Source organism: Bufo gargarizans, chromosome 2 (assembly GCF_014858855.1).
Source record: "Bufo gargarizans isolate SCDJY-AF-19 chromosome 2, ASM1485885v1, whole genome shotgun sequence".
Classification (NCBI taxonomy): Eukaryota; Metazoa; Chordata; class Amphibia; order Anura; family Bufonidae; genus Bufo; species Bufo gargarizans.
Genome location: NC_058081.1, coordinates 436663929 through 436691039, shown reverse-complemented (window position 1 = coordinate 436691039; position 27111 = coordinate 436663929). Strand labels below are relative to the sequence as shown.

The 27111-nt window shown below is 39.5% G+C and overlaps 1 protein-coding gene across 1 annotated transcript in view; it reads right to left on the bottom strand.

Annotated features, from left to right (window-relative positions):
* FSTL4 (follistatin like 4) overlaps nucleotides 1-27111 on the bottom strand; it is a 748534-nt gene that overhangs the window by 462831 nt on the left and 258592 nt on the right. The window contains exon 4 of the mRNA XM_044277373.1: nucleotides 11771-11891. Within this exon, the coding sequence (XP_044133308.1) occupies nucleotides 11771-11891 (121 nt within the window). The remainder of the gene's footprint in view (nucleotides 1-11770; nucleotides 11892-27111) is intronic.

Below are 27111 nucleotides of genomic sequence, written 5' to 3'. Positions count from 1 at the left end.
CGCTGTATATACATAAGACAAGGACCATTCTTTGTTCTTGGTGGTGGCAGATATGTGTAGGCTGGCATGAGGAATTTCAATTACACGTGGTCATCACACGTGTTGAATTCCTCCAAGATCCATGAGATAGTCCACATTGTTGAGAGTGGGGCGAGTGCGCTTATCGGTCATGATCCCCCCTGCTGTGCTGAATGTCCTTTCGAACAAGACACTCGACAAGGGGCAAGCCAAGAGTTCCATGGCAAATTGTGCCAGCTCTGGCCCCAGGTTAAGCCTGCACACCCAGTAGTCCAGGGGTTCCTCGCTTCTCAGAGCATCTACATCGGCCATTAACCCGATGTAGTCCAACACTTGTCAGTCTAGGCGTTCCCTGAGGCTGGATCCAGAGGGCGGATCTCGATGGATTGACTGCAAGAATGATCTCATATCTGAAGTGACTGTTTTGGAAGAGAAAGATGTGAATGTGCATGATGGATGGCTTGCTCCAGATACATTTGCAGTCTGCTTTTTGCCTCCTGTACACTGCAAGTTCTGCTTCATTCTCCACCTTCTCCTCCCTATCTGCTGCTCCGTCTCTCCCTCAATCAGTATTTTGTGGATGCAGGTATATCAACCCCCTCAATCAGTATTTTGTGGAAACAGATATATAGAACACCTGAATCAATATTAGGTGGAAGCAGGTATATCGCACCCTTCGATCCGTATTTTGTGAAAGCAGATATATCAAACCCTTTAATCCATATTAGGTGGAAGCAGGTATATTACACCCCTTAATCAGTATTTTGTGGAAGCCTGTGTATCGCAGGCCTCAATCAATATTTGGTGGAAGCAGGTTTATTGCACCCCTAAATCAGTATTTTGTGGAAGCCGGTGTATCCAAGGCCTCAATCAAAATTTGGTGGGAGCAGGTATATCGCACCCCTCAATAAGTATTTTGTGGATGCAGGTATTTTACACCCCTCAATCAGTATTTTGTGGAAGTAGGTATATAGAACCCCTTAATCTGTATTTTGTAAAAGCAGATATATCGCACTTATCAATCAGTATTTTCTGGAAACTGGTATATAAAACACATTAATTAATATTTGGTGGAAGCAGGTATATCACACCCCTCAATCATTATTTTGTGGAAGCAGGTATATAGAACCCCTTAATCAGTATTTTATAGAAGCAAGTATATTGCACCCCTCAATCAGTATTTTGTAGAAACATGTATATAGAACCCCCTGAATCAATATTTGATGGAAGCAGGTATATCGCACCCCATAATCAGTATTTTGTGGAAGCAGGTATATCAAATACCTTAATCAGTATTTTGTGGAAGCAGGTATATCGCACCCCTCAATCAGTCTTTTAGGGGCAACAGGTATATAACTCCCATTGCAAATAGTTGTTCCAATAACGCTTGTCCCTCTATATAGCTGCGGTATCGTCGCAGAACCGCATATAACTGCTGCACATTACAAATGCATTATAACATACTTTGTTAGAAAGTATATTATAAGTATATCACAACCTTTAATCCATTCTTTTTTGGGGGCATCAGGTATATCACACAAGTTGCAATTAGTTATTCCATTTTTGTTTGTCCCTCTATATAGCTGCGGTATCGCAGCAGAACCGCACACAACTGCTGCACAATACAAATGCACTATAATATACTTTCTATGTTAGAAAGTATATTATACAGGTCCTTCTCAAAAAATTAGCATATTGTGATAAAGTTCATTATTTTCTGTAATGTACTGATAAACATTAGACTTTCATATATTTTAGATGCATTACACACCAACTGAAGTAGTTTAAGCCTTTTATCATTTTAATATTGATGATTTTGGCATACAGCTCATGAAAACCCAAAATTCCTATCTAAAAAAATTAGCATATTTCATCCGACCAATAAAAGAAAAGTGTTTTTAATACAAAAAAAGTCAACCTTCAAATAATTATGTTCAGTTATGCACTCAATACTTGGTCGGGAATCCTTTTGCAGAAATGACTGCTTCAATGCGGCGTGGCATGGAGGCAATCAGCCTGTGGCACTGCTGAGGTGTTATGGAGGCCCAGGATGCTTCGATAGCGGCCTTAAGCTCATCCAGAGTGTTGGGTCTTGCGTCTCTCAACTTTCTCTTCCCAATATCCCACAGATTCTCTATGGGGTTCAGGTCAGGAGAGTTGGCAGGCCAATTGAGCACAGTAATACCATTGTCAGTAAACCATTTACCAGTGGTTTTGGCACTGTGAGCAGGTGCCAGGTCGTGCTGAAAAATGAAATCTTCATCTCCATAAAGCTTTTCAGCAGATGGAAGCATGAAGTGCTCCAAAATCTCCTGATAGCTAGCTGCATTGACCCTGCCCGTGATAAAACACAGTGGACCAACACCAGCAGCTGACATGGCACCCCAGACCATCACTGACTGTGGGTACTTGACACTGGACTTCAGGCATTTTGGCATTTCCCTCTCCCCAGTCTTCCTCCAGACTCTGGCACCTTGATTTCCGAATGACATGCAACAGTCCAGTGCTGCTTCTCTGTAGCCCAGGTCAGGCGCTTCTGCCGCTGTTTCTGGTTCAAAAGTGGCTTGACCTGGGGAATGCGGCACCTGTAGCCCATTTCCTGCACACGCCTGTACACGATGGCTCTGGATGTTTCTACTCCAGACTCAGTCCACTGCTTCCGCAGGTCCCCCAAGGTCTGGAATCGGTCCTTCTCCACAATCTTCCTCAGGGTCCGGTCACCTCTTCTCGTTGTGCAGCGTTTTCTGCCACACTTTTTCCTTCCCACAGACTTCCCACAGAGGTGCCTTGATACAGCACTCTGGGAACAGCCTATTCGTTCAGAAATTTCTTTCTGTGTCTTACCCTCTTGCTTGAGGGTGTCAATGATGGCCTTCTGGACAGCAGTCAGGTCTGCAGTCTTACCCATGATTGCGGTTTTGAGTAATGAACCAGGCTGGGAGTTTTTAAAAGCCTCAGGAATCTTTTGCAGGTGTTTAGAGTTAATTAGTTGATTCAGATGATTAGGTTAATAGCTCGTTTAGAGAACCTTTTCATGATATGCTAATTTTTTTAGATAGGAATTTTGGGTTTTCATGAGCTGTATGCCAAAATCATCAATATTAAAACAATAAAAGGCTTGAACTACTTCAGTTGGTATGTAATGAATCTAAAATATATGAAAGTCTAATGTTTATCAGTACATTACAGAAAATAATGAACTTTATCACAATATGCTAATTTTTTTAGAAGGACCTGTAAGTATATTATACCCCTCATTATATCACACCTATCGATAGCACACCTATACCAGTCCTTAAAAGGACTTTTGTGGCCCAATTAGCTAGAGTTTGGTGTACCTAACAGTCTGTCCCTGCTCCACAAAGCAACCTCTCCCTACACTGGCAAAACACAGATGTAAATTGACTGCCAGATCTGGTTCTGTTATAGGGTGGGGGTGTGTCCATGTGCTCAAACGTCTTAATTGGCTGTATTATTCTACCTGATGGATGTATCATGGGTGAAAGTTCGGCGCAGTGCAAAAAAAAGGCGCATGCGAAAGGACCGCGGGGCGAACCGCAAGGCCATCTTTAGTTTTAGTATGTTCACTAGTCTTGATTGAATTGAGCTTCAGATCATAAATCCGTTCAGTTGATTAGTTCAAATACTTTACAGCAGTAAAATGTTTTGGCTTCCTAGAGCCAAACATCGTCTCAACCGAAGTTGCGCAAGACTTTGGTGAATTACTTTGGTATTTCTATCTGCGTATTGAAAAACATTTTAAAATAGGAATTATAAGACAGCTTCAGTACCAAGACACCAGCCAGTACCAAAGCTGACTTTGGATTCTTATTTTTCAATGTTTTTCAATATGCACATAGGAATACAGAAGTAATTCACCAAAGTCTCGCTCCACTTCAGCAGAGACGAAGTTTGGCTCCACGGAGCGAATATATTTTAATGCTGTACGGAAGCAGCATTCAAATAAAAGTATTTGAATAAATCGATTCACTCAAGTCTAATGTTCATAATAAAAATTAGATTTTTCATGTAATTTTATGATTAAAATGTTTATGACAGATTACATATAAACGGTATACAGTTTAAAATCACAAAGCTGTCCTAGCTTTCTACCTCCATTTAATATGTGATCTTCCCCTACACTTTTACACCTGTCCATCAGTGGCTTGCATGGGGTTTTACAGAAAATATCAAAATCTATTTTTGAAATGAGCACTTTGGAATGGGATAGTACAGTAAATCACCTTACTGGATGCTTTATTGCAGACTAACGAGCTCTGGTTTTGCTTGGCCATTCAATCATGTGACCCACAGTCATTGGCGTACTAAGGAGGGGGCGTGGGGGGCAGTCCACCCCGAGTGCTTGCTCTCAGGGGGGTGCCAGAAGCAATGAGCGGTTCCATCAATAAAGCGCTGGGAACTGCGGTCCTGTCACTCACTGCTCAGCCCACAGCTCTCCTCCGCTTCTTCAGGCCGACAGCGCACAGAATGTTGAAGCAGGAAGACTTCTCTCCGCTCCACCATTCAGCCTACAGACGCAGACCTCTCTGCTGGCCTGTGTGGGTGGAGCCTGCAGCCTAGAAATCTGCATAGTCTCCGCCCACACAGTGCTGCAGAGTGATCTGTGCCTGCAGGGAAGAGAGGTATGTGAGCTTGAGGAACAGCACAAGGTGATTAGTTACTGTTTTTTTTTTTTTAATACAGAGGAGGCACAGAGGACTTTATTACTATGGAGGGGATACAGAGGACTATGGAGAAGGCACAGAGGGCATTGCTAATATGGAGGGGGCACAGAGGGCATTACTAATGTGAAGGGGGCACAATGGGCATTTCTACTATGGAAAGGGAACAGAGCCAAAGGGCATTACTACAATAAAGGGGGCACAGAGGACATTATTACTGTGAAGAGGGCACTGTGGGCATTATTACTGTGAAGGGGGCACAGTGGACATTATTAATGTGAAGGGGGCACAATGGGGATTTCTACTATGGAGGGAGCACAGAGGGTATTAATAGCACAGTGGGCATTACTACTATTAAGGGGGCACAATGGGCATTATTAATATGAAGGGGGCATAGTGGGCATTATTACTATAAAGGGGCACAATTGAGATTACTACTATAAAGGGGACACAGTGGGGATATTACTATGAAGGGGGCACAATGGGGATTATTATTAGGAAGAGGGCACAATGGGGATTATTACTGTGAAGGGGCACAGAGAGGGCATAACTACTGTGAGGGGGGCACAATGTGGGCAAAACTACTGTGAGGGGCACAATGTGGGCAAAACTACTGTGAGGGGGCACAATGTGGGCAAAACTACTGTGAGGGGGCACACATCTGTACAAAACTACTGAGAAGGTTGTACAATGAGGGTAATGCTACCGTGAGGGGGTACAATTTTTTTTAAAGTATTGGGGGTGCCATAGAAAGGACCCACCTCGGGTGCCAAACACCATAGGCACACCACTGCCCACAGAATGACTACCCGAATCATATAGACTTAGCTGTGAGGACCAGTAGTCTGTCTTTCAATATAAGGCTTTGAAATGCCTAATGTGAGTCTCATAAAGTCAAAAAGAGAGACTTTTTGACAATGCAGCATATGCCTTAGGACTCAGGTGGTCAGACTCTGGTTCACATCATTGAATGCGGATCTGAATCAGAGCTCATTATTCTGCAATAAAGCCAGTAAGATTACTAACTGTAGTACCCTATATTGGTATATTACATATTTTTATATATATATATATATATATATATATATATATATATATATTATATATGAAATTGACACGTGGCCATTACATGGATCTAACATTGGAGGACATTTAATCAGCCGATAATCATAGTTACAGTGAGACGCTATTTACATCTCCTAGGTGAGATAAGATCCGTTTGGTTTAAATCAAATGTAGACCTCATGGTTTTCTAGGCTAGCGGAGACTTTTGGGCTGGGAGAACAATGGATAACGGTTTCTGTCCAGAGCAGTTTCTGTTTACGTTAAAGGTGATTATTGTCTGTCCTAGGGTGTAAACAGAAGTGGACAGACAAGAATTTTCCCTCTACATTTTAAGTTATACAACTGCCACCACTAAAACAGGGTTAGACAATAAACCACGAGACAATCAGAATATCAGTTTAGTTTAAAACGGCCAATAGACTTATGATTAGGGTTGTAATTTTGTACTAGCCAATTAGATGTCCTCCACATGTTAGTCAATGGGTAGAAATTGTATAACAAGGAAGGCTGAAGGATGGTTATGTGATGAAATGATGAGCATGGACTGAGAGGCAAGAACTGATATTCCGTATAAATGAACTGTGGTAACATTATTCTGGGTAGGTTCATTCATCTTAAGAGCTATTAACAACACCCTATTCTTCACTTAGCTTGCAAATGGGGGGCAAAAAATCCTGCAATGCCTTTTTAAGGGTAAAATATATTGTGTAAAATAAAAATAAGGATATTTTGACTCTCTAAAAATATATTTTAGTAAAATGACTATGTTCCTCCCGATGTTTTATGCTGCAGGTTGGCTTTTTTTCAGACTGGCTACTTTGTATGAGCATAAGGCCATTAGAAGCTAACCTGGAGGTCAGTACATGTAGTGCTGATTTCCATTACCACAGGGAAAATTAGTGAATGGACCACAGAGCAGAATTAGTGCTGAGATCCCTTTATTCTAAGGATCTTTTGGATCCTGGATAGTCAGAGCCCGATAAGTCTGTTAAGGAAATTGTTTTTAGTAGGTAATGGATATAGTCAGTGGTCTACTGTATACAGCCTATTGGTTTATGAATTATTCATAAGTGTGTCAGGAAACATCACAAGAATATTCTGGAATTAAATGATAGCGCAATGCTGATTCAAAATCAGAAAACTAGTACATTCATACACGTGAACTACTGAGCAACAAACTTACTGAGTAAAATGAGGTCTGCAATTTCTCAGTGAAGTACAAGTGAAATGTTACGTAAATAATTCAACACAGAAGTACCGTCTAGCATAAGGAAATAGGAAATCAAGATAATTCTAAATGTCTGGTGTCTTTCCCTGTCAAGTAATGCATTTATGTTGCTTTTAGAAAACAATTATAAGGATATGGCCATAAAGTCAGGTTTCTACATGCAATTTTGAAAGACAAAATCAGGATTAGGTCATAAAATGAAAAGAAGTATGAAGGAAAGATAGGAGTTCTCTTTTTTTTAACTCACTCCTTGTTATTGAGTTCCAAAAATGCATGCAGAAATCTGACCGCGTGGTCTGTACCCTGACAGCGTACTGTTTGTTAATAATGTTGGGCTCGAATATTCGAATCGTAAATTTTAATCGCGAATATCGCCAATATTTTGCGAATATTTTGAATATTGTGCTATATATTCGTATTCTTGAATATTCTCGATTTTTTTTTATCAGTAACCTCTCTTCTTGCTTGTTGGCTAATGAGAAGGCTGCAATGTCTTTATCTGAGCTTAGCAACATCTCTAGCAACCAATAGTAAAGTTGCCTACCCCTTACTATATAAAAACCTCCCCAGCAGCCATTTTCTGTAGTTTTATGGAGTTCTGAGAGAGACAGCAGTGTCATTGCTGTGCTCTGTGCTTTCCCTGTTTAATTACATTTAATAGTTAGTTAGTTAGTTAGTTAGTTAGTTAGTTAGCTTATATATGGAATGCAGATAGTTAGTGGGAGATAGTCAGTGTAGGTTAGATCGTGATATAGTGTAGCTGGTTCCTGTGCAGGATGTTAGGTAGTGTGACAATACTTAGTGCACCAATCAGTAATATGTAGTCAGACCTGCTAAAATGTGAAGTTGCACATATTGTGCAAAAAGATGCGCATCATCAATTGCCGATTTTCGCAATCGCAAATATATTGGAGCACTCTATCTGCATATAAAGCTATTGTAATGTTCTGCCATGCCAACCATTTTCTCCAGTCTCCAGAAACTTCTAGCAGCTTGAAAAATGTAGCAACAGTGACCAACGCCTGTATTGCACGTGCAATACGCACATATTACATTGCCGATTTTCGCAAACAAGAAAATAATCGCAAATTCTTGAATTCACGAATATATGCCGACTATTCGCCCAAATATTTGCAAAATATCGCAAATTCGAATATTGCCCCTGCTGCTCATCACTACTTGTTAATCATCAGTAGCTTTCTATGTATAAATATTCCCATATATGGCTCTTAGGGATACCATAGGAATCATTTTTTTAACCCATAAAGATTTGGCTGATTTGCTGTCCTTTTCTGAGCTTGTATATAGCCCCATGAGACTGTTGTACAGTAGTTAATGAAAAAATCATATTAACCTACATCATGCTGTGCTGTTCCTGCACCCTGGCCCCATTCCATTATCTTCTGGTCCTCAAACCGTAAGCTTTTGGACATAAAGCAGAATGCAACGATTTTTTGAGTTTCAAGTTTTGTTATGTTTTAATACTTTTGCTTTAAATAAAACACTTTCTTTTCTCCAGAATCATTTGTTTTTGTGTCACCATATTCTGAGAGTTTTTTTTTATTTTCCAATCAATGAAGCTGTGTTATGGCATTATAGAAGTATTATTTTTTTGGAGGCGAGGTGACCAAAACCAGCTATCCTGTAATAGTTTTTTTGCAGAGAGGCCACTGTCTGGGTAAATATCATGTTTTATAGTTCAGGTTGTGGAAGTACTAATTATTTATAGTTTTTATTTGAATTTTTTACATACAATTTTTTGCATTAAAAAATTGAAGTGCAAATTTTTCTATTAGGCTGCGTCTCTGACAGGACCTAGTAGGAGTACAGACATGGCAGACTCAACTGCCTTCATCCGGCCTCCGGTTGCCATGAGGACATATTGACATCCCATGATTGCACTGCAAAGGGCCAACTGGGGTGTCGCTCACTGGGACAAATACTTTTGATTCCATGATCACAATTGACTGCAGCATCCAGAGGTTAAAAGTGCTGAGATTGTTGTTATATCCAATCCTGGCCATTATAGGCGTCAGCTCTATGTAACAGTTGTCAGCTGCTGCTAATGGCACAGGCTCTTTTCTTAAACCTATGCTATCTCTGGACCATACATGTATGCAGAGTTGCATGACCAACCTACCTTTTGCAGCTTATACAGTATGTATGTCCCACTGTGCTAATGGGTTAATGTTATAGGTCCAAAACAGTATAACTTTGAGTGCTTAAGCAGTGACCCCCTGAGGAGCCAGGGTACAAGATAGGAGTGGTAGTGGCCCTGATAAAGTTTTGTGTCACCGTGAACTCCCTCAGGGCATTGCACCCTGGAGATCGGTCCAGTGGAGTTATAGTACTAAAGAATGAAGCCAGAGTTAAACTAACCAAAATCATTTTTACTAAGTGCAGCATATAACTGGAAATACATATAGTATCAGCAGGCTTTAGTGCAATACCTCTATGGCACCAGCAAGGATATTGAGGCTGGTTGGTTGGTGGGTGGTAATTCAGCACTTAGTTGATACTGGTCTAGGGATTATTTACTGATGGGTGGCTTGGCTACATTCCCTCACTTCACAGTAGTGTCCTTAGATACAGGTGTGGCAAGGCTCACTATGTTGTGTGGACTCTCAAGGCTTCACTTAAAGAGAATCAAAGTATTTCTCTCTGGAGAATCTGTATCAGGAGCACTAAAGGTTGTATCCTCTCCTCTCTGTCTCTAGACAGGAACTCCTTCTCTTGGTAGGAAGCAGGACCAGCCCATTCTTACCAAGAGGGAAGGAATAGGGTGGTTTACCCGGTTCCTGCCCACCTTGGCCAACCTTTCTTGCTGGTAACTACAAAATTGCATGATACAACCATAAATAATTTGTAGTATCCCCACGTCTGGGGTTGAAACTCAGATAAACCAGATAAAGCTGTGGTGTAATGGCAACTATATAACATAATAACTCCACTATGACATATTTAGTTACTTAAGCTGAAAAGTACGCATGCCTATCAAGTTTAATGCCATTTAGGCTACGGTTACATGGCAACTTAGATCGCAGTGTCTGAATATTACATCACAACTCCAATTGTGAATGTGGTCACATTGTGACACACAGTTTTCTGTGACAGTGACTAACATTTCAAAACGTTGTTAGAAATCCAAAACTGTTAGATTTGTGCACACCACTAGAGATGAGCAAATTTCTTAAAAGTTCAATATGGCTGTTTTTCACCCAAAAATTGCTTTGTGACAAATTACTTTGTCACAAAGCACATTTTTTTGGTAAGTAGCGGGTGCAATGACAGGGAGCTGCGATAGCGTCATTGTACCCCTCAGATGCCGTGTTCATACATGATTGTGGGATCTGAGAGCAAAATTAACATAATTTAAAAGAAAAATCTTACCACCTCCATTTGCCTGCGACGGGATAGCCGCCACCATCTTGCTTGAAGATCTTGGCCGAAATCCTGTATGACGAGAGATATTACATCATCACTCCAGCCGGCGTGATGATGTAATATCGGGCCGCACAGGATTTTGGCCGAGATCTGCAAGCAAGATGGAGGCTGGCGGCCCGTCACGACCAAATGGAGGAAGTAAGTTTGAATTTTTTTTTTTTATACTATTACAGGTTAAAACAATTTGCTGACACGAAGCACGAGGAAATTCGGCTCCTAGGTGAATCGAATTTATCCTGAAATTCAGATTGAATTCCACATTGTGGGATTCGATTCGCTCATCTCTACACACCACATCCATTATCTTTTGTTGCAATAGGCTGCATGCCAATAACAATCTTAATGTGAAACTGTCAATTCAGGAAGGTAAAATAAAATCACAATGCCACTTGGGAAAAAATACATTTTTGACTTATTAATTTCCCTGAATAAAATGTGAACCTGGTTTCAGCCACATGTGGCAGTCCCAATATGGATATGTGACATCAAGGTTCTTTCACACATGTCATTCTGATATAGGTTTTTAAAGCAAACAAATCGGAGTGGATTAAACAAAGAGAGAAATTGAATCCTTCCTATAAAATTCTTCACCATTTAATATACACTCCTTACTTCCTTAACTCCATCAAAGAACTGCACCAAAATCGTAAATACACAGTACAAAAGTACCTAAAGGTATTACATGTGCAACCAAGCAACGTTAACTGCCCACCAAGCAGCAGTTATACTTGCAACTCGTCAAGAACAGGTCATGCCAGTCTATCCAGGGCATGATTTTTTTTTATTGATACACATTCATCATGTTAGTGCCAAGCCATAATGAGTTAACATGTTCATGATTATCATTAACAGCTGCTGTAGGTGGTTAGAGATAACTGTGACATCCTCAGCTGGAAGATGAAGCATTGATTCTCAGCAAACAGAGCTGTGAACTTTCTTTCTCTGGTTGTAGATAGTAATAATGCAATCAACCCATAAAGCCTTTTTACAGAGCCGCCACTGGATATACCAAAACCCTATTTTAATCTGTATTAAGATTTATTGAGGACATTTTCTTGAGGTACGCGAAAATTATTGTGTACATGTATGATTTTACACTGATCAGCCAATGTAAAATGCTTGCTGCAATACTGCATCCAGAAAACATGGCAGTTGTGCTGTGGATCATATTCACTGTGATCTACCCACTCAGTATTCTAGTTTTAAATCTAAAGAATGGTTGGCCAGTGTATATTGTATGACAGGCACACAGAATTTCCAAATATGTGAAAAATATTTAAGAAATTTGCATCTACATTTACATAAGTGCTTCATTGTTATTCAAAGGACTTACGGAATGCAGTGTAGAGCTCTGGAAGAGTTAGATAACCATCCATATTGTAGTCATCAAATCGAAGCAGATCTCCCATGCTACAGTCCAAAAAATGCTCATCCAGCTCTTCATCCTTTGTGTACTAAAGGACAGATAAAAGAAAGTAAAGTAATCTATGCAAAATAGAATAGAAAGCTAAGACCTAGTATAACATTTGGGATATGTTCACTCGTGGTGTAAACATTGCTAATTTGGGACTTGCCACTTGGGAACACCTCATTGCAAAAAAATATCTGTGACATACAGTGTACTTTGTCAATAGACGGTGACCGCTTCTGACAGTGACCTTACCAGGGCCACATCTGCAGTGTAACGTGTGCGCTTCAAAAATGAATCTGTGACATACAGTGCTCTTTGTCAATAGATGCTGTCCGCTTCAGACAGTGACATTACCACAATGCCACATCTGCAGTGTAACATGTGCACTTAAAAAAAAAGTGGCGAGAAGAAAAACAACTTCAAAAATATATATGACAATTGCAATAACGACGTAATACAGGAAAACGGCTCATATCATAAGAAATGGGAAGTAGACATAAATAGAAGTATAACTTTGAACAGGTGGAACAAAGCGACACAACTATTTAAAAAAGCCACTATCTGCACGAACCACAGAGAACAAGTATTATACTTCGGTCAAGCTCCACCAATTCTATAACACTTGCTCAGACAATTGCTGGAGAAAATGCAACCAAAGGGGCACTTTATTGCACACCTTTTGGGTATGTCCAAAACTTGCCAAACTGAAAAAAGATCTAGAGATCTTAATTAATATGATAATGGAGAAACCTATTAAAATAACCCCTGAGTTGGTGTTGCTCAACCTGGAAATGGAAACTATAGATTTAGAACTACAATATCCTCTTACACATATCTGTATAGCATACAAGCTATTGATAGCTAAGAATTGGAAGTCAATCACTATTTCTAAGATAGAAAATGTAATAGAGATGGTATCAAGGAATTACATAAATGAAAAAATGTATGGAGTATGTTTAGGAAAAAGCATCCATATTAAAAAGAAGTGGGATACTTGGTTAAAGCACTATCCAGAAAAATAATGGGGGGTGGAGTACTGACAAGAGCCGATCAACCTTAAAAATTACAAGTTATATTGAGTCTGTAATAATTACATTCAAGCCAGAGATATGGCTGATATTATTAAGATCAATATACAATTGATGTTGTTCTTTATGTTAAAAATGACAGAAAGAAATGTAAAACATCAAAATGTTATAATGTTTGATAGGTTAACTATACTTTACCTTTTCATATAATCAAAAATGTATCGACAAGACATGACACAAAATGTATCATAATGTGGATAATACTAAAGTTATGCAAACAATAACATGTAACAAATAATCCACTTACAATTTATATAATTTATGTCGAAATTGACTTTTATTTGTGATATTTCAATAAAAATCACTTTAACAAAAAAAAAAAAAGGCATACTTCTGACTATGAACTTACATGGGCCACATCTGCAGTATAACGTGTGCGCCTCAAAAATGTATCTTTGACATACAGTGTACTTTTTTGCGTAGATGTTGTGGACAGTGACATTACCGGTGGTACCTCTTTTGTATAATGTTTCCTCATCTCAAACATCTGTGACATTCCCTGTAATTTTTTATTAGTCGCTGGTGACAGCATTGACATTATCTGCGGGACATCTCCTGTGTGACGTTTCCACATCCCAAATACCTTTTTAGATTTGTTTGAACATACACTTTCAAATCCTACCCTACTGTATATGTGACAGACTTTCAATCATATATAACATTTAATATGAAGAAGGCGAGCAGTAAGGAACAGGGCTGTTCTTTTTTCAGCACCATTCCTTGATTTGGCCCTATTGTCAAGCACACTTTAAGGGGGACAAATCTTGTGCCCTAATTCCCAAACTCTTGAGCATCCACAATTACAAGAAGATGATGGTGGGGAACAGCAGTTACTATTTAATGAGGTGGAAGATGATGAGACACAGTTGACAATAACTCAACGGCTATTACTGTCTCAAGAGGTTGATGAAGAGGATGAGACACAGTTGTCATTCACTGAGGTAGTGGTTAGGTCAACAAGTCAGGAGGATGAACAGAGTGAGGAAGTGGAAGAGGAGGTTGTGGACGATGAAGTCACTGACCCAACCCAGGAATGGGGAAAGCCGAGCGTGGACACCAGTACAGAGGGGGAGGGATCTGCTGCACCGCAACAGCCTGGAAGAAGGAGTTGGGTGGCAAAAGGGAGAAGGCAGGCCAAACAGGCCCGCAAATGTTCCCCGGAGCACACCCTTGCAAAAATCTACCTTACCAAGGGGTAGGTGTTGGGGCTTTTTTGAGGAAAGTATGGTCGACAAAAGAATTTTAATTTGCAACCTGTGCCATACAAAAATGATCAGGGGCATTAACACTACCAACCTCACCACCACCAGCATGATCCGCACATGGCATCAAAGCACCGTAATAGGTGGACCCATGCCTGGGTCCAGAATCTGTGTCTGCGGGTCAAACCACTGCCTCCTCTTCCCCTGTGTTACGTGTTGGCCAATCCCCTGTCCAAGACGCAGGCCATGGTGCCTCCTGCCCACCACCAGAGAAAAGCTGATGAACATGAAGGCACTTTAAATGTGTTGTTTATAATGTACTGAATACACTGCAATCCCATCCACCCCTTCCACGACAAACAAGGGTATATGGTTGATTCTTCCTTTTCTCATCCTCCTTCTCCTCTTTTATCATATCAACATGCTTATTCATCGCATATAATATCCTCGCATATATGCCCTTCGCATATAATGTTTTACAGGGTCAACTCAGCTGCAGGCCCTCGTACATATTTTTTTAGAGGGTCAGCTCACCAGCAGGTCCTCAACTACAATGTTTTACAGGGTCAGTTCACCAGCAGGCCTTGTATATAATGTTTTACAGGTTCAGCTCACCAGCAAGCCCTCACCTACAATGTTTTACAGGGTCAGCTCACCAGCAGGCCCTCGCATATTATTTGTTAGAGGGTCAGCTCACCAGCAGGCCCGCACCTAAAATCTTTTACAGGGTCAGCTCACCTGTAGGCCCGCACCTTAAATCTTTTACAGGGTCCGTTCACCTGCAGGTCCTCACCTTATTATACCTAATAGGTAATTTGCACGCATGATGCCTTGCTTGGATGTGGTAGCCATAGTCGTTTCTCAGGCTCCCTCTCCGGAATCGAACCCTGATTCCCTGTTACCCATTGTTACCATGGTTTGTGCTGACAATAACATCGAAAGTTTATAGGCCAGACATCCGAATGGATCGTTGCCGTCACGGGGACATGCGATTGGCCCCAGGTTATCTAGAGTTACCAAAGCGGCAGCAGGCCCCCGGCCATAATGTTTTAGATGGTAAGATCAGCAGGCTCTAAATGTTTTTGAGGGTCACCAGCAGGCCATCAATCAAAATTTTTTAAGACTTTGTATTATGCCAATCTTTATTTTTAACAAAGGTTGTATTGGAGTACCGGTTCCTTGCAATTTTTGGCAGCCCTTTCACCTGCATAGGCTTTATGAGTGTAGGAGTCCCACTACATGAACAATTGTACCACAAAGTGAATAAGACCCTCCTTTATGTGATATACCGGTTGTATCCGAGTGCCTCTTCCTTGTAATTTTTGGCATCACTTACACTTTATATACAAGTAAATATACAGGAAAGAATGTTTTCTAACAATTTTTCCTCTAAAATAGATTTCTTTCTTCGGTTTTGTGCGCATTATTGTCAGTCTGTAAAAGTGGTGTACTACTCAGACAACATCGTTCCCAGCAGCGACCTGGGAGTCCAAGATGCATCCAGTTATCCTCCCTATGCTGTTCCCGAACCATTTTGGTGGTATTTCCATCATTTTTTGACCTTTTTCTATGAACCAGGCACCCTCCCCTCGGGTTCTCCCAATGACTTCCATTATAGTAGAGCACCCGAGCATCCCGATGTGTTCGGCCAGAGAACCCGAGCACCCGAGCACTTTGATGCTCGAACAACAGTAGATATTATGCTTTTTGGGAGGTCAATTTTCACTGGGCACTTGCACCTTGCTTCAATTCCTTTCTTTTATTTTTTTTGCACTTATCACTTTACATGAATTATCGTTTTTATATATTTTTTTATATATTTGAATCATTGACTAAACACTTAGTTTTATCAATTGTATTGATTGTATATGCATAATAATATTTATATAACATTTTGTCCATATATTGCTTGATGGCACTGTATTTGTTCAAAGTACGCACATGCACTTTATTAGGTTTAATGTAGTACCCCCTCCTTTTAGGTTAATTTATAATATGATGTTCAGGATTTTTAACAACATTCGGCAACAGGTTCACCTACTATTATGTGGATGTCCGGGGGCGTAGCCCTACACACTTTTATATATACAGTTTTATTAACACACCTGGGATGGTAGTAGAGGACTTAGCATTTTTTCAGCTTAGTGTGAAGGGGAGGGCTTTTCGCGCTGCTATTGTGACATCATCAGTTCCCATAGCCACAGTGCTGTGTATTAGGCACTGATAGAGGAGCAGCAGCTTACTCCGATCATGTGACCAGTATAATCATGTGAGCCCTCGAAGATCACGCAAGATTTTGCCGTCCATTTTGGCGAGATGGGACGGGCGGATGTGACGTTATCTGCTGTCTTCTTAATGATGTAATTTTATAAAATATGCTATGATAATACATGTGTGTTTTTGGTCTTTCCGTAATATTTTTGTGAGGCAAGGTAACAAATAAATGGCTGTTCTGGCACCATTTTATTTTTAGTTTTTTTTGCAGCATTTTTTCTTGACAGGATAGATCATGTGTTATTTTTGAAAAGCATGTTGTTACGAACACAACAGTACCAAATATGACTATTTTATTTTTGTTTGTTTCAGTTTTACATTTTTTAAATTTCTATTGGTACCATTTATTGGTACATAAGATTTTTTAATGATTGAATATTACACTTTTTTGGGCGGAAGTTGACCAAAAAATGGCTTTTGCCACAGTTTTTATTTAATTTTTTTATGGCATTCACCTAATGGGGGTAGATAATGTGATATTTTTATAGAGCCTCTTGTTAAAGGTGCAGCAATATCTAATATGTATTTTTTTATTACTTTGCTTGGTGAAGGGAAAGGGTCACTTTTTTCCGGTAAACTTTTATTTTTTATTTCTATAAAACATTTATTTAAAAAATGAACTCCCCCCCCCCCCTTTTTTTGTTTTAGTACAGGGACATGCTGCATTGTACTATATTGAAACTGTCAGTTTCACGCTGACATTTTGCCTGTGAGACCCAGCCTGGGGACTAGGTCTCACAGGAATCCATACATGGCAGACTCCAAGGCCTTTGCAGGGCCTTGCATTTCCATGGCAGCCATTAGGCCTCTGTCACCGCAGCGCAGGGGGCAGATGGAGAGGCAGAGGGAGTCCCTTCCATTTGCAATCCTTTAATATCCCATGGTCATCGTTGATCGTGGCATATAAGGGGTTAATCCATCATCATTGGCATTTACAGTGATGCAGATGGGTCCCTGCATTAGTCGAGTGCGCACAGCTCCAAGTACGTCAACTTGCGGAAAGTCACTTCCCGCTGTGACTTATATATTGTACTGGGATTCGCTCATGGGATCAACATCTACAGGGATAGACAGATACTGCAACAAAAACCTGCTTGTCTGACCGTTACCTCTATACAAGCATTTTCTAACTGAAGGAAGATAAGCCTTGTACCCAGCACCCCAAACAACACACACAGTTGTTTTTACTCACAGCTGAGTTTCCCAGGAGCAGAGAGCCATCAGCTATTGGGCTGTCTGCCCTTTTATAGCACAGCCAGCTTTTTAGATTACCATGAATATCTGGAGGGTATAGAACCCACCACCATCTGTACTTAAATCAAAGACTGTAACCACTGAGCTATAGGGCTCAATTCCAACAAATGCCTGATATTTTCAAGTTAAAAATCTTAATAGCAGTTTGCCATATATTATGTATTCACACATAGCAGAAGTATAATTTTATATTTTTTAGTAACTGCAAAAAATATAGCATAACCTACGTTACAATAAACACAAAACCATCAATTATAGAAGGAGAACAAATAAAATAATGGAAACATAGTCTCCATCAAAAGAAAGAAAATAACGCCACCTGATGGACTGCACTGACTATAAGACCCCATACACATGACCGTGTCCGTTTTGTAGTCCGCATCTGTATGTCCTATTCTGGCCCATAAAATATGGTCTATAGATCTTTTGAAATGGTTCCACAAAAAATGCAGATAACACACAGACAGTGTCTGTATTTTGCGTATCACAAAAAGTATACATTTGTGTACATGAAAAGTTACAGTCAGTGTGGTCTACCAGGTGACCTGTTATTTTTATGGAAACAGCGCTTCCATTATTTTAATTGTTCCTTTTTAATAAATAGTTTTGTGTTTATTATAATTTATTTTATGCCATAAAATTGTTTGCAATTGCAAAAAAAAAATATATAAGGAGATACTTCTGCTATATACTGTATGAATACAAAGTACATGGTAAAATACTTCTGTAGTTCTTATCCAAAAAATATTTATTATATTTTATCATTGAGTTCTATAGCCCAGTAGATAACAATTTCACCTTCAATGGTGATGGGTTTGAAACCCAACAAAGATATTTTAAAAAATAGAGGCTAAATAAAATAAATTCAATGGGGTCTCCCCAAGCATACTGGCAGTGGTTGGGTATACCCCTTCATCTTCATAGAACTTTATGAACACAGCCATATACTGCATGTAGTCAGAGCAGGGACTCCTAGAAGCACTGACTCCATATATGGACATAGAGCAGGGACTTCTAAGCCATATGGTATATGGAGTCAGAGCAAGGACTCCTAAGCATCTGAAGATACCAGCACTTCAAGACTCTGTTGGTCATTCTTATGTGCCATGCTGCACTCTATTCCTCCACTTCCTCAGTCAGCTGCTTAGAAGCATTGAAGTTGTCTGACAAATTGCTGGCAAATATTATTGCTGGTAAAATAAAATACTAGTACTGGCAATGTAAGCAAAATAACATACTGGCCAGGTGTCAACCCTATCGCTGCAGCTAAGTAAGGCTTGTTTCACATATGCGTTGATAGATTAGACAGGCTGTTCCAGGAACAGCCTGCTGGATCCAGCATTGCCAGACGCTGCCGGAATGCTGCCGGATCCCATTAACTATAATGGGGTCCACAGCGTGCAGTGTTTTTTGTCTGGCCAATTCTGTGTCAGAACAGCCTGTCAGATGGCCATTAATGACAGTGTGACATGCAAGGACCACTAGAATGTTGGTGCTGGAGTTATGAGGTATCTACTAGATAAGTAATGGATATTTTTTCCAATTCTTATTTTATTCAATTCTCTACAGTTATGCTTTAACATATTCAGGCCTCATGTACACAACAGTGTGCATGTTGACACAGGTGGAGATTAATCAAAAGTGGTGTACAAGAAAACTCGCTTAGTTTCTCATAGCAACCAATACGATTCCACATTTCATTTTTCAAAGCTCCTTTGGAAAATGAAAGGATCAATCAGATTGGTTGCCACGGGCACCAGTTTTGAACTCTCCCCCATAATGTTCTTGCTCAAAGGAGGATAGTACATGCAAGTTTGCTACAAGGTCCAAATTTCCTAGGCCTTCCTTTGATAAGGAGCATGCTAACCTTGTTAAATATTTTATAGATTTACATTATATAGTAATGTAGATTTACAGATATAGTTACATAGTTTTGTAAATTATAAATATTAAAATTCTACTTCACAAGCAAATCAAATATGTTCAGACATATAAGAAATAAGCAAAATGAAGTCCATTGAAAATGAAGTCGTGTTTTGTGTGCAAGGAGAGGTTTGTGAGTTAAAAGTCTAAACTACTCTGTAATCCATAGGGCTATCAGGATGTATCCAGAGTCACTGGGGCTGTAAAACATTGTTTTGTTAAAGTCTCACTGGAATAAAATGCTATTCACTCAAAAGTGTTTCTGTGCAGACACAGATAGGTGCATGTCAAGGAACCTTTATCAAGATATAAAACTAGAAACAGCATGTTAAACACAAAACACAAGTAGAAAGGCGGCAATTATCCCTGTATTCACTACCATGTCTCATTGCTGCATTCTATACACTCTGTCAAGATCTGAACGTCAGAATATTTCTTCAATATTAGATGTTAGAGCTACATGTAGCCTCATTCAGATATAATGATATTTGTAAAAGCAGGTGTAATAAATTCTATGTGGTGGGAGGACTACCATACTGACAGCAGAATGAAGAGTTTTACTAGACTTGCAAAAATAAAATGAGCTATGATCATGCTCCATATCAATTCAGTCAGGAATCTAACCTTCATATGAGAACATGGGCGCACATCAAGGACAGAATACATTAACCCCTTCCTGATGTAGCAATTTTCCTTTTTTGGTTTTTGCTCCCTGCCTTCCCGGAACCATAACTTTTTTATTTTTCCGTTCACATAGCTGTATGAGGGCTTGTTTTTTGCAGGACAAGTTGTACAATGAAATGAGAAGTTAGAAAAATATTACAAATGGGGAGGAATAAAAAAAAAATATATATATTCTACAGTTTTGTGATATGGAGTTCAATATATGGTGACTTGTGCTCTTCATTCTCCAGGTTAGTTTTAATACTGGAAATGCATATTCTGACCACCGTAACTTTTTTTATAGTTATGTCTATGGAGTTGTGTGAGGGCTCATTTTTGTGGGACAATGTGCAGTTTTTGATAATATTATTTTAGCATATGCATGAATTTTTTATCACTTTTTATCCATTTTTTGGGGAGGTAAAGTGATGACAATTTTTTTTCCATTACACCAATCACCATATAGTATAACGTTTTTGTTATATTCTAATAGTACCTGCATTTTTTACAATCAGATTGATATTTGTTATAGGGTAATGAAATTCTCTCCATTATCCTATACAGAAATAGCTACATTAGAGTTTAGTGCTACCACCTGCTGGCCTGAATTATAATATATAAGTAATGAGCCTGGAAGCCAAGTACATATAGTATAGTGCTATACTTTAGTACGATAGTTGAACACCTTCCCCAATCTCTGCTGGGGGAGGCATACCAGCCCATGAAGCACGCTTCCGGGTTTTCAGCTTCTCAGATGCCATGGTCACATTTTACCATGGCATCTGAAAGGGGAAATGTCTGCAATCTGCATTACCGCCGGTCACAGACATTAGCCTCAAGTGTCTGCTGTATGAAACAGCAGGAACCCGCTAACTCTAGAGCAGGTACCATCTTTAAAGACCCAACATGTACTATGGATGTTGTGAAGGGTTTAAAGTGTAATTTGGAGAAATATAGAACATCTATAGAAAATCCAGAAATCCATACTCTTGAAATGATAAACTTCCAATTTTTATATATATATATATATATATATATATATATATATACAGGCAACACAGATCTATTCAATCTAGCTTAAGACACACAGTCAGGTTTAAGGATTTTTTGCACTTTACATATTTTATATTCATGATGGGGAAAAAATACTGTCGACAGGAAAAAACTTAAACCGTTATATGTGCTCATACAAATAAATAAAAAGGTTTCTGTGTATGACATGATAAAATTGCTTACACAATAGAGATTGGAGGTTGGAAAGGCTACGCTGAGTTCATACACCAATTACTGTCACCATGTAAGCAGTATGTAGATGATTAGCTGGAGATAATAAGAGGATTAATAAATTGTGCATTTTACTATTGCATATTCCAGTTATTAATCTGTTGTGGTAATAAAGTCTGTGATTGTAGTGATGCAGTTAATGAGCATCTGGTTAGACAGTCCAATGTTCAGTGTGCATTTATTTTCCTTAAACCCTTCATTTTGTAAACTGCACATCTGTCAATTACTCAGCGTCTTCCCGTGTTTGCATTATTTTTATTAGTTCCGTTTGAAGCCTTTTTGTTTTAGGTAATTTATATTAATGTTTGCTTATTTTACTGCTTGAAAAGCCTGCGTACATATTGTGTATGGAAAAACCAGATCGTCTCTAGCTGTGCATTGGCATAATGTGAAAATATACTTCCAGGAAGACTCTGAGGCACAGCTGGGAACCTTGCACTATGTCACATTTTGTGAATTAAGTCTATTTCATTGGTGCCAGAAAAGGAATATTCAATGAAACATCTGACATATTTGCTACCATTCTCCATGACACATTTCCTAACACAAACATTTTATGCTGGAATCAATTGTATTGCTTAAAATCTGAAACTTTCTTAAGCAAAATTAAAAGTCTCACCTTTTACACGTGAGCAATGTGCAGATATGTTTAAAGGGGTCCTTCCTAATGAAGTTGTACAACTAACAATTAAAAAGCCATTCTAAAAGCCATATGTAAAAGTATAACAATAATGATCACTTAGTTGCATGGAATACATAGTTATCATATGTACATACGAAATCTACTACATAGTCATGCATTTTCACTAATGACTAATTGTTCAGGTTCATCTAAAGCCAGTAGCCTGTATACTGCAGAGCTGTGAAAACACTAGCACAGCCTAAGGGTATATTCCCACAAGGCACATTTGTTAAACAAATCTCTGTGAGTCATTTGAATTGGGCTTTCGGAAATCCATGCACATTCTGCTAAAACAACCCATTTAAATGAATGGAACTGATTTACAATTTCAGACATTGCAGCAATGAATCTGTCGTATGTGAATATACCATGAATAGGAAGATATATGGAACCAGTGAAGAATGAGTATCAATGTATTTGTCTTAAGGTATTTCATTCATTTAGTTTTTCATTCATGATTATTTTATACTAGATTTCTTTAAAAAAAAAAAAAAAAAACATTTTTAGACTCATACTAAACTGTTCATTTAAAGCCAGTCTCTAATTCTTACATTTCAACTCTCTGTTCCAATGGGATAGAAACATTATTGAACTTTTACTATTCAATCATACTTTTATGCTTGACCTAACCCAGCTTGCAAGTTTACGGTGCAGCCTGGTGAAGTTGGCTAAAAGCTCTGTTTCATCAGGTTAGGACTGCCTTTTGCATATTAGTAAATTGGTATAAAAGTAGTAATTGCATGGTGCATAGCTACTATTAAGCAAATAATAGCTAAATGTGTCTAGCAAGCTTCTTTAGTAGATTAACCATTAAGGATCCCTCAGACAAGATTATAACATAGGAATACTGTACATCTTGATCTGATCCTCTCTCCCATCTTTTGACTTGTCTGTTCCTTAAGGGGAATCGGTTATGGCAATGGGCGTGGACCCATAGTATTATCCAACAGACTTGACTTAGGGCTAATCCTAAAGCTGTCATCCTGGCAGTCTCCTTACATCAACTCTTTAACCCCTGTAAAGGGATCTGAACCTCACTGAAAGGGAACCACCATGACACTACCTTCTGGAATAGTCTTTATGTTGTTAACAACTGACTCACGGGGTGACAGTCACTGGTGCAGGACACTGATAGGTCAGGCAAAATTGTATTGAGGAACAGGCTGAGGTCAAGGCAGTCAGTGAAAGGTTTATACAGAGGGTCAGAATAGAATAAAGACATTAGTGCATCAGCAAACAACAGAATATAGCACACCTTTACAGGAACTTAGCAAGCTGAGGAACCTATTGCCCAGACATGCTCCCATTGAGAAAAAGTGCCTTAAGAATACAAAGGTAACTATACATTGACTGCTGTGAACTAGGGTGCACACACTAGTTCTTTAAGAACTGCAAAGGAGAGACTAATCTGGCAAGCATGCCATAGTCTGCACAGAGGAACAGAGCTACCCTTATTACCAGGCCCACTGGGAAATAGGGAAGAGCAGGAGGCAGGTTTGTGCCACTGGGAGGCGGAGGACAGGGATGATGGGTGAATGGAGCAGCAGTGGCCCTGGGCCTCCACTATAATGAATTTTGTCATCACAGTATCATCACAGGCAGGATTACAATGACAGATATATCTAGCTATCCTCCAGTCTATTGGACCTATTGTGTGGCCCATGTGGCTGCTCTTGAAAAACAGGAAGTCTTGACATATTTTAGACCTATGGCTAGTGCGAAACAGCATGATTTTAGGGTTTCTTAAAACATACATAGGAATATGAAAATGTAAAAAAAAAAAATCCAAAATATGTTTTTATTTTGAGATTCTGATATTGATGACCTATTCTGAGGATAGGTCATCAATATCAGATTGTCAGGCTCCAATAAATGGCACCCTCGTCAATCAATTATTGGAGGAAGCCGTGGCGCCTCCTTGCAGCTTACCAAGCAAATTAACATTCATTGGATAGTGGCTATGCTTTGTATTACAGCTCAGTCCAATTCACTTTAATAGGACTGAGCTAAGCCTAGGCCATGAGACTAATGAATGTGATGTCACTAACCTAGGAAGAGGTTGTGGTTCTTACCACAGTTGATTAGCATGGGTGCCAGGAGTTGCACCCACACTGACCAGATATTGATGATCTATCCTGAGGACAACTAATCAACTTGAAAATCTTTGACAAACCCTTTAAAATAAAATAAAAATGTATTTAAATAATAGGCCATTTTCTGATGACACATTCCTATTCTAATCAGATACTAGTCCCTGACTCAGTAACTGACAGCTTTCATATTGTTGAACCAAATATATTAGTAGCCACTAGTATTCACAGATTGGTTTATATCTATGCGGAGATTCATGGTTTGTCCTGAATTTTGAATGCTATTGGTTTCTAATAACTGTATAGCTGTTGAAATGAACTTCAGATTTCATTCTTGTTGTCATTTGGACATTATTCATGGTTCTATTTTTTTCTGTCTGTGCCAATTTAGGATTTATAGCATTCTTTAGCAGTTGTCAGTGAACTTTTTAACAGTAGCAGTGCCATCCACAGAAACAACTCGTCAACATTCTGATTCTTAGGCCTGCTTTTAAAGTTTGCCTTTTGGATATCTGAAAGAATTACTACAGTGTAGCTCAAGGAACATCTTGCAATGCTGGGCAATTCAAATTCATTGTTTGAGGTGTTGTGAAAAAGCCTATGAGATGTTATGATTTTCTCTCCAGCACATCCTTCCATGCCAAAGAAGAAATGGCTTGAAAGAACCCTGAAGATTGTAGATACTGCTGTCAGGAAATTCAGATGTCACGTCTTACAAACTATGAAACTCTACACTTATCAAATAACAATAGTCAATATGTCTTCCGGCAACCATAAAATTATTTCAGTTCAGCATTCACATATTAATTTGTAAAATTCAGCAAATGCCGATAATTTTCTTAGTCTAACTAATGAATCTGTAAAACCGCATTGGTAAATATATGTCTGCTGGTCCAGTGTTACCCTAATCTTGTAAACACCAAATTTAGTTTTATGTTAAAATGTGTAAAGTATTTGAAAGTTTACATTTTGAGAAAATTTGATTTTAGATAAGGATGTTATTAGACTGATAGCATAAGATCACAATCACGTGTTTAGACCATGAGTCAGGAATATCTGGCACTCTAGCTGTCATGAAACTACGCCACTCACTTCTATGGAAGGTCTTAGAACTAGAGCACTGATTTTTGAACCTCACTGGGCTTTTCCAGAAGACAGGAATAGCAAGAGCTGTCAGTTTTAGAATAGAAGAGATTGGGTTGTTGCAGGACATCTAAAAAAAACTGAAAATCATTTTATAGGTCCCTTCAAGATTTGAAATGACTGGTTTCTTTTAGATACAACATATATATTCCTTTCCAATGATTGAAATCTGACCAGCAGTTATTACCATGGAAGACAAAACTTCTGTTGCCATTAAATGGGTTATCCAAGTTCTCAAACAGCCCCCCATGTGCTGGGCCCCTCACAGGTAATATACTTACCCCGCTCCCTGCGCCGCTCCTGGTCCCCCCACAACAGCTGCTGCTTTTCCTTGTACACAAATAAAAACATCCGGTGTCGGGGGGAGCAGCCAGTGGCAGGCAGGGACGAGTTTCTCTAGCATCGCGGGTGACGCTAGGGTGGCTTGTCCCCATCGCCACCTGCAATTGGCTGCTACCCCCCCAACACCAGATGTTTTTATCCGTGTATAGGGAGAAGCAGCAGCAGTGGTGTGGGGACCAGGAGCGGTACCTGGAGTGGAGAGCAGGGTAAGTATATTACCCGTGAGGGGCCTAGAACATGGGTCAAATTCAATTAGCTTAAAATGCATTCACTCAAATCTAATCTCTAGACTAAGTATTAATGAAATTTGCAAAATCACACCAAGTAAACCCAATGCTAGGTCTAGCAGCTGCAAGTTGAGCAATGACTAGGAAACAACCTAAAAATTTTTGAATCTTATGGCTTATGCACATTACTATATTATGGAGCCAAGTCTGTGGGACCCTTCTATATTTATGTATGCTTTTGATTACCTAACATTTGTGGCATAGTCCATCTGATGCTGTATTCGTGAGGAATTTTCACTTGGAACTAAGGCTACTTTCACACTTGCGTTCAGAGCGGATCCGTCTGAGACGGATCCGCTCATATAATGCAGACGGTGGCTCCGTTCAGAACGGATCCGTCTGCATTATATTGTTAAAAAATTTCTAACTGTCAAAGTAGCCCCAGACGGATCCGTCCAGACTTTACATTGAAAGTCAATGGTGGACGGATCTGTTTGAAAATTGATCCATAGTGTGTCATATTCAAACAGATCCGTCCCCATTGACTTCCATTGTAAGTCTGGACGGATCCGTTTGCCTCCGCACGGCCAGGCGGACACCCGAACGCTGCAAGCAGCGTTCGGGTGTCCGCCTGCTGAGCGGAGCGGAGGCCAACGCTGCCAGACTGATGCATTCTGAGCGGATCCGCATCCACTCAGAATGCATTAGGGCTGGACGGATGCGTTCGGGGCCACTTGTGAGCCCCTTCAAACGGAGCTCACAAGCGGACACCCGAACGCTAGTGTGAAAGTAGCCTTATACCTCTAGTGGAGAATACTTTTGTAATATGGTGCTAAAAAGAGGCAACATACAATTGTGCATGAAATGCCTCTAGCTGTATGGTGCAGAGCTGCAGAGATTGTATTTGCTGCAATGTACGCTACATGCCCATGACTTGTGTATAATGCCTTGAAGTTTCATACATTTCTATTATAACTAAACTGTGCATTAATTGCATCCAGAAAATAAAAAATATTCCCATCTTCTTAAGTAACTTGACAACAAATACAAAAAAAGGATATAGAAATGCATATTTTTCTTTAAAATATTGC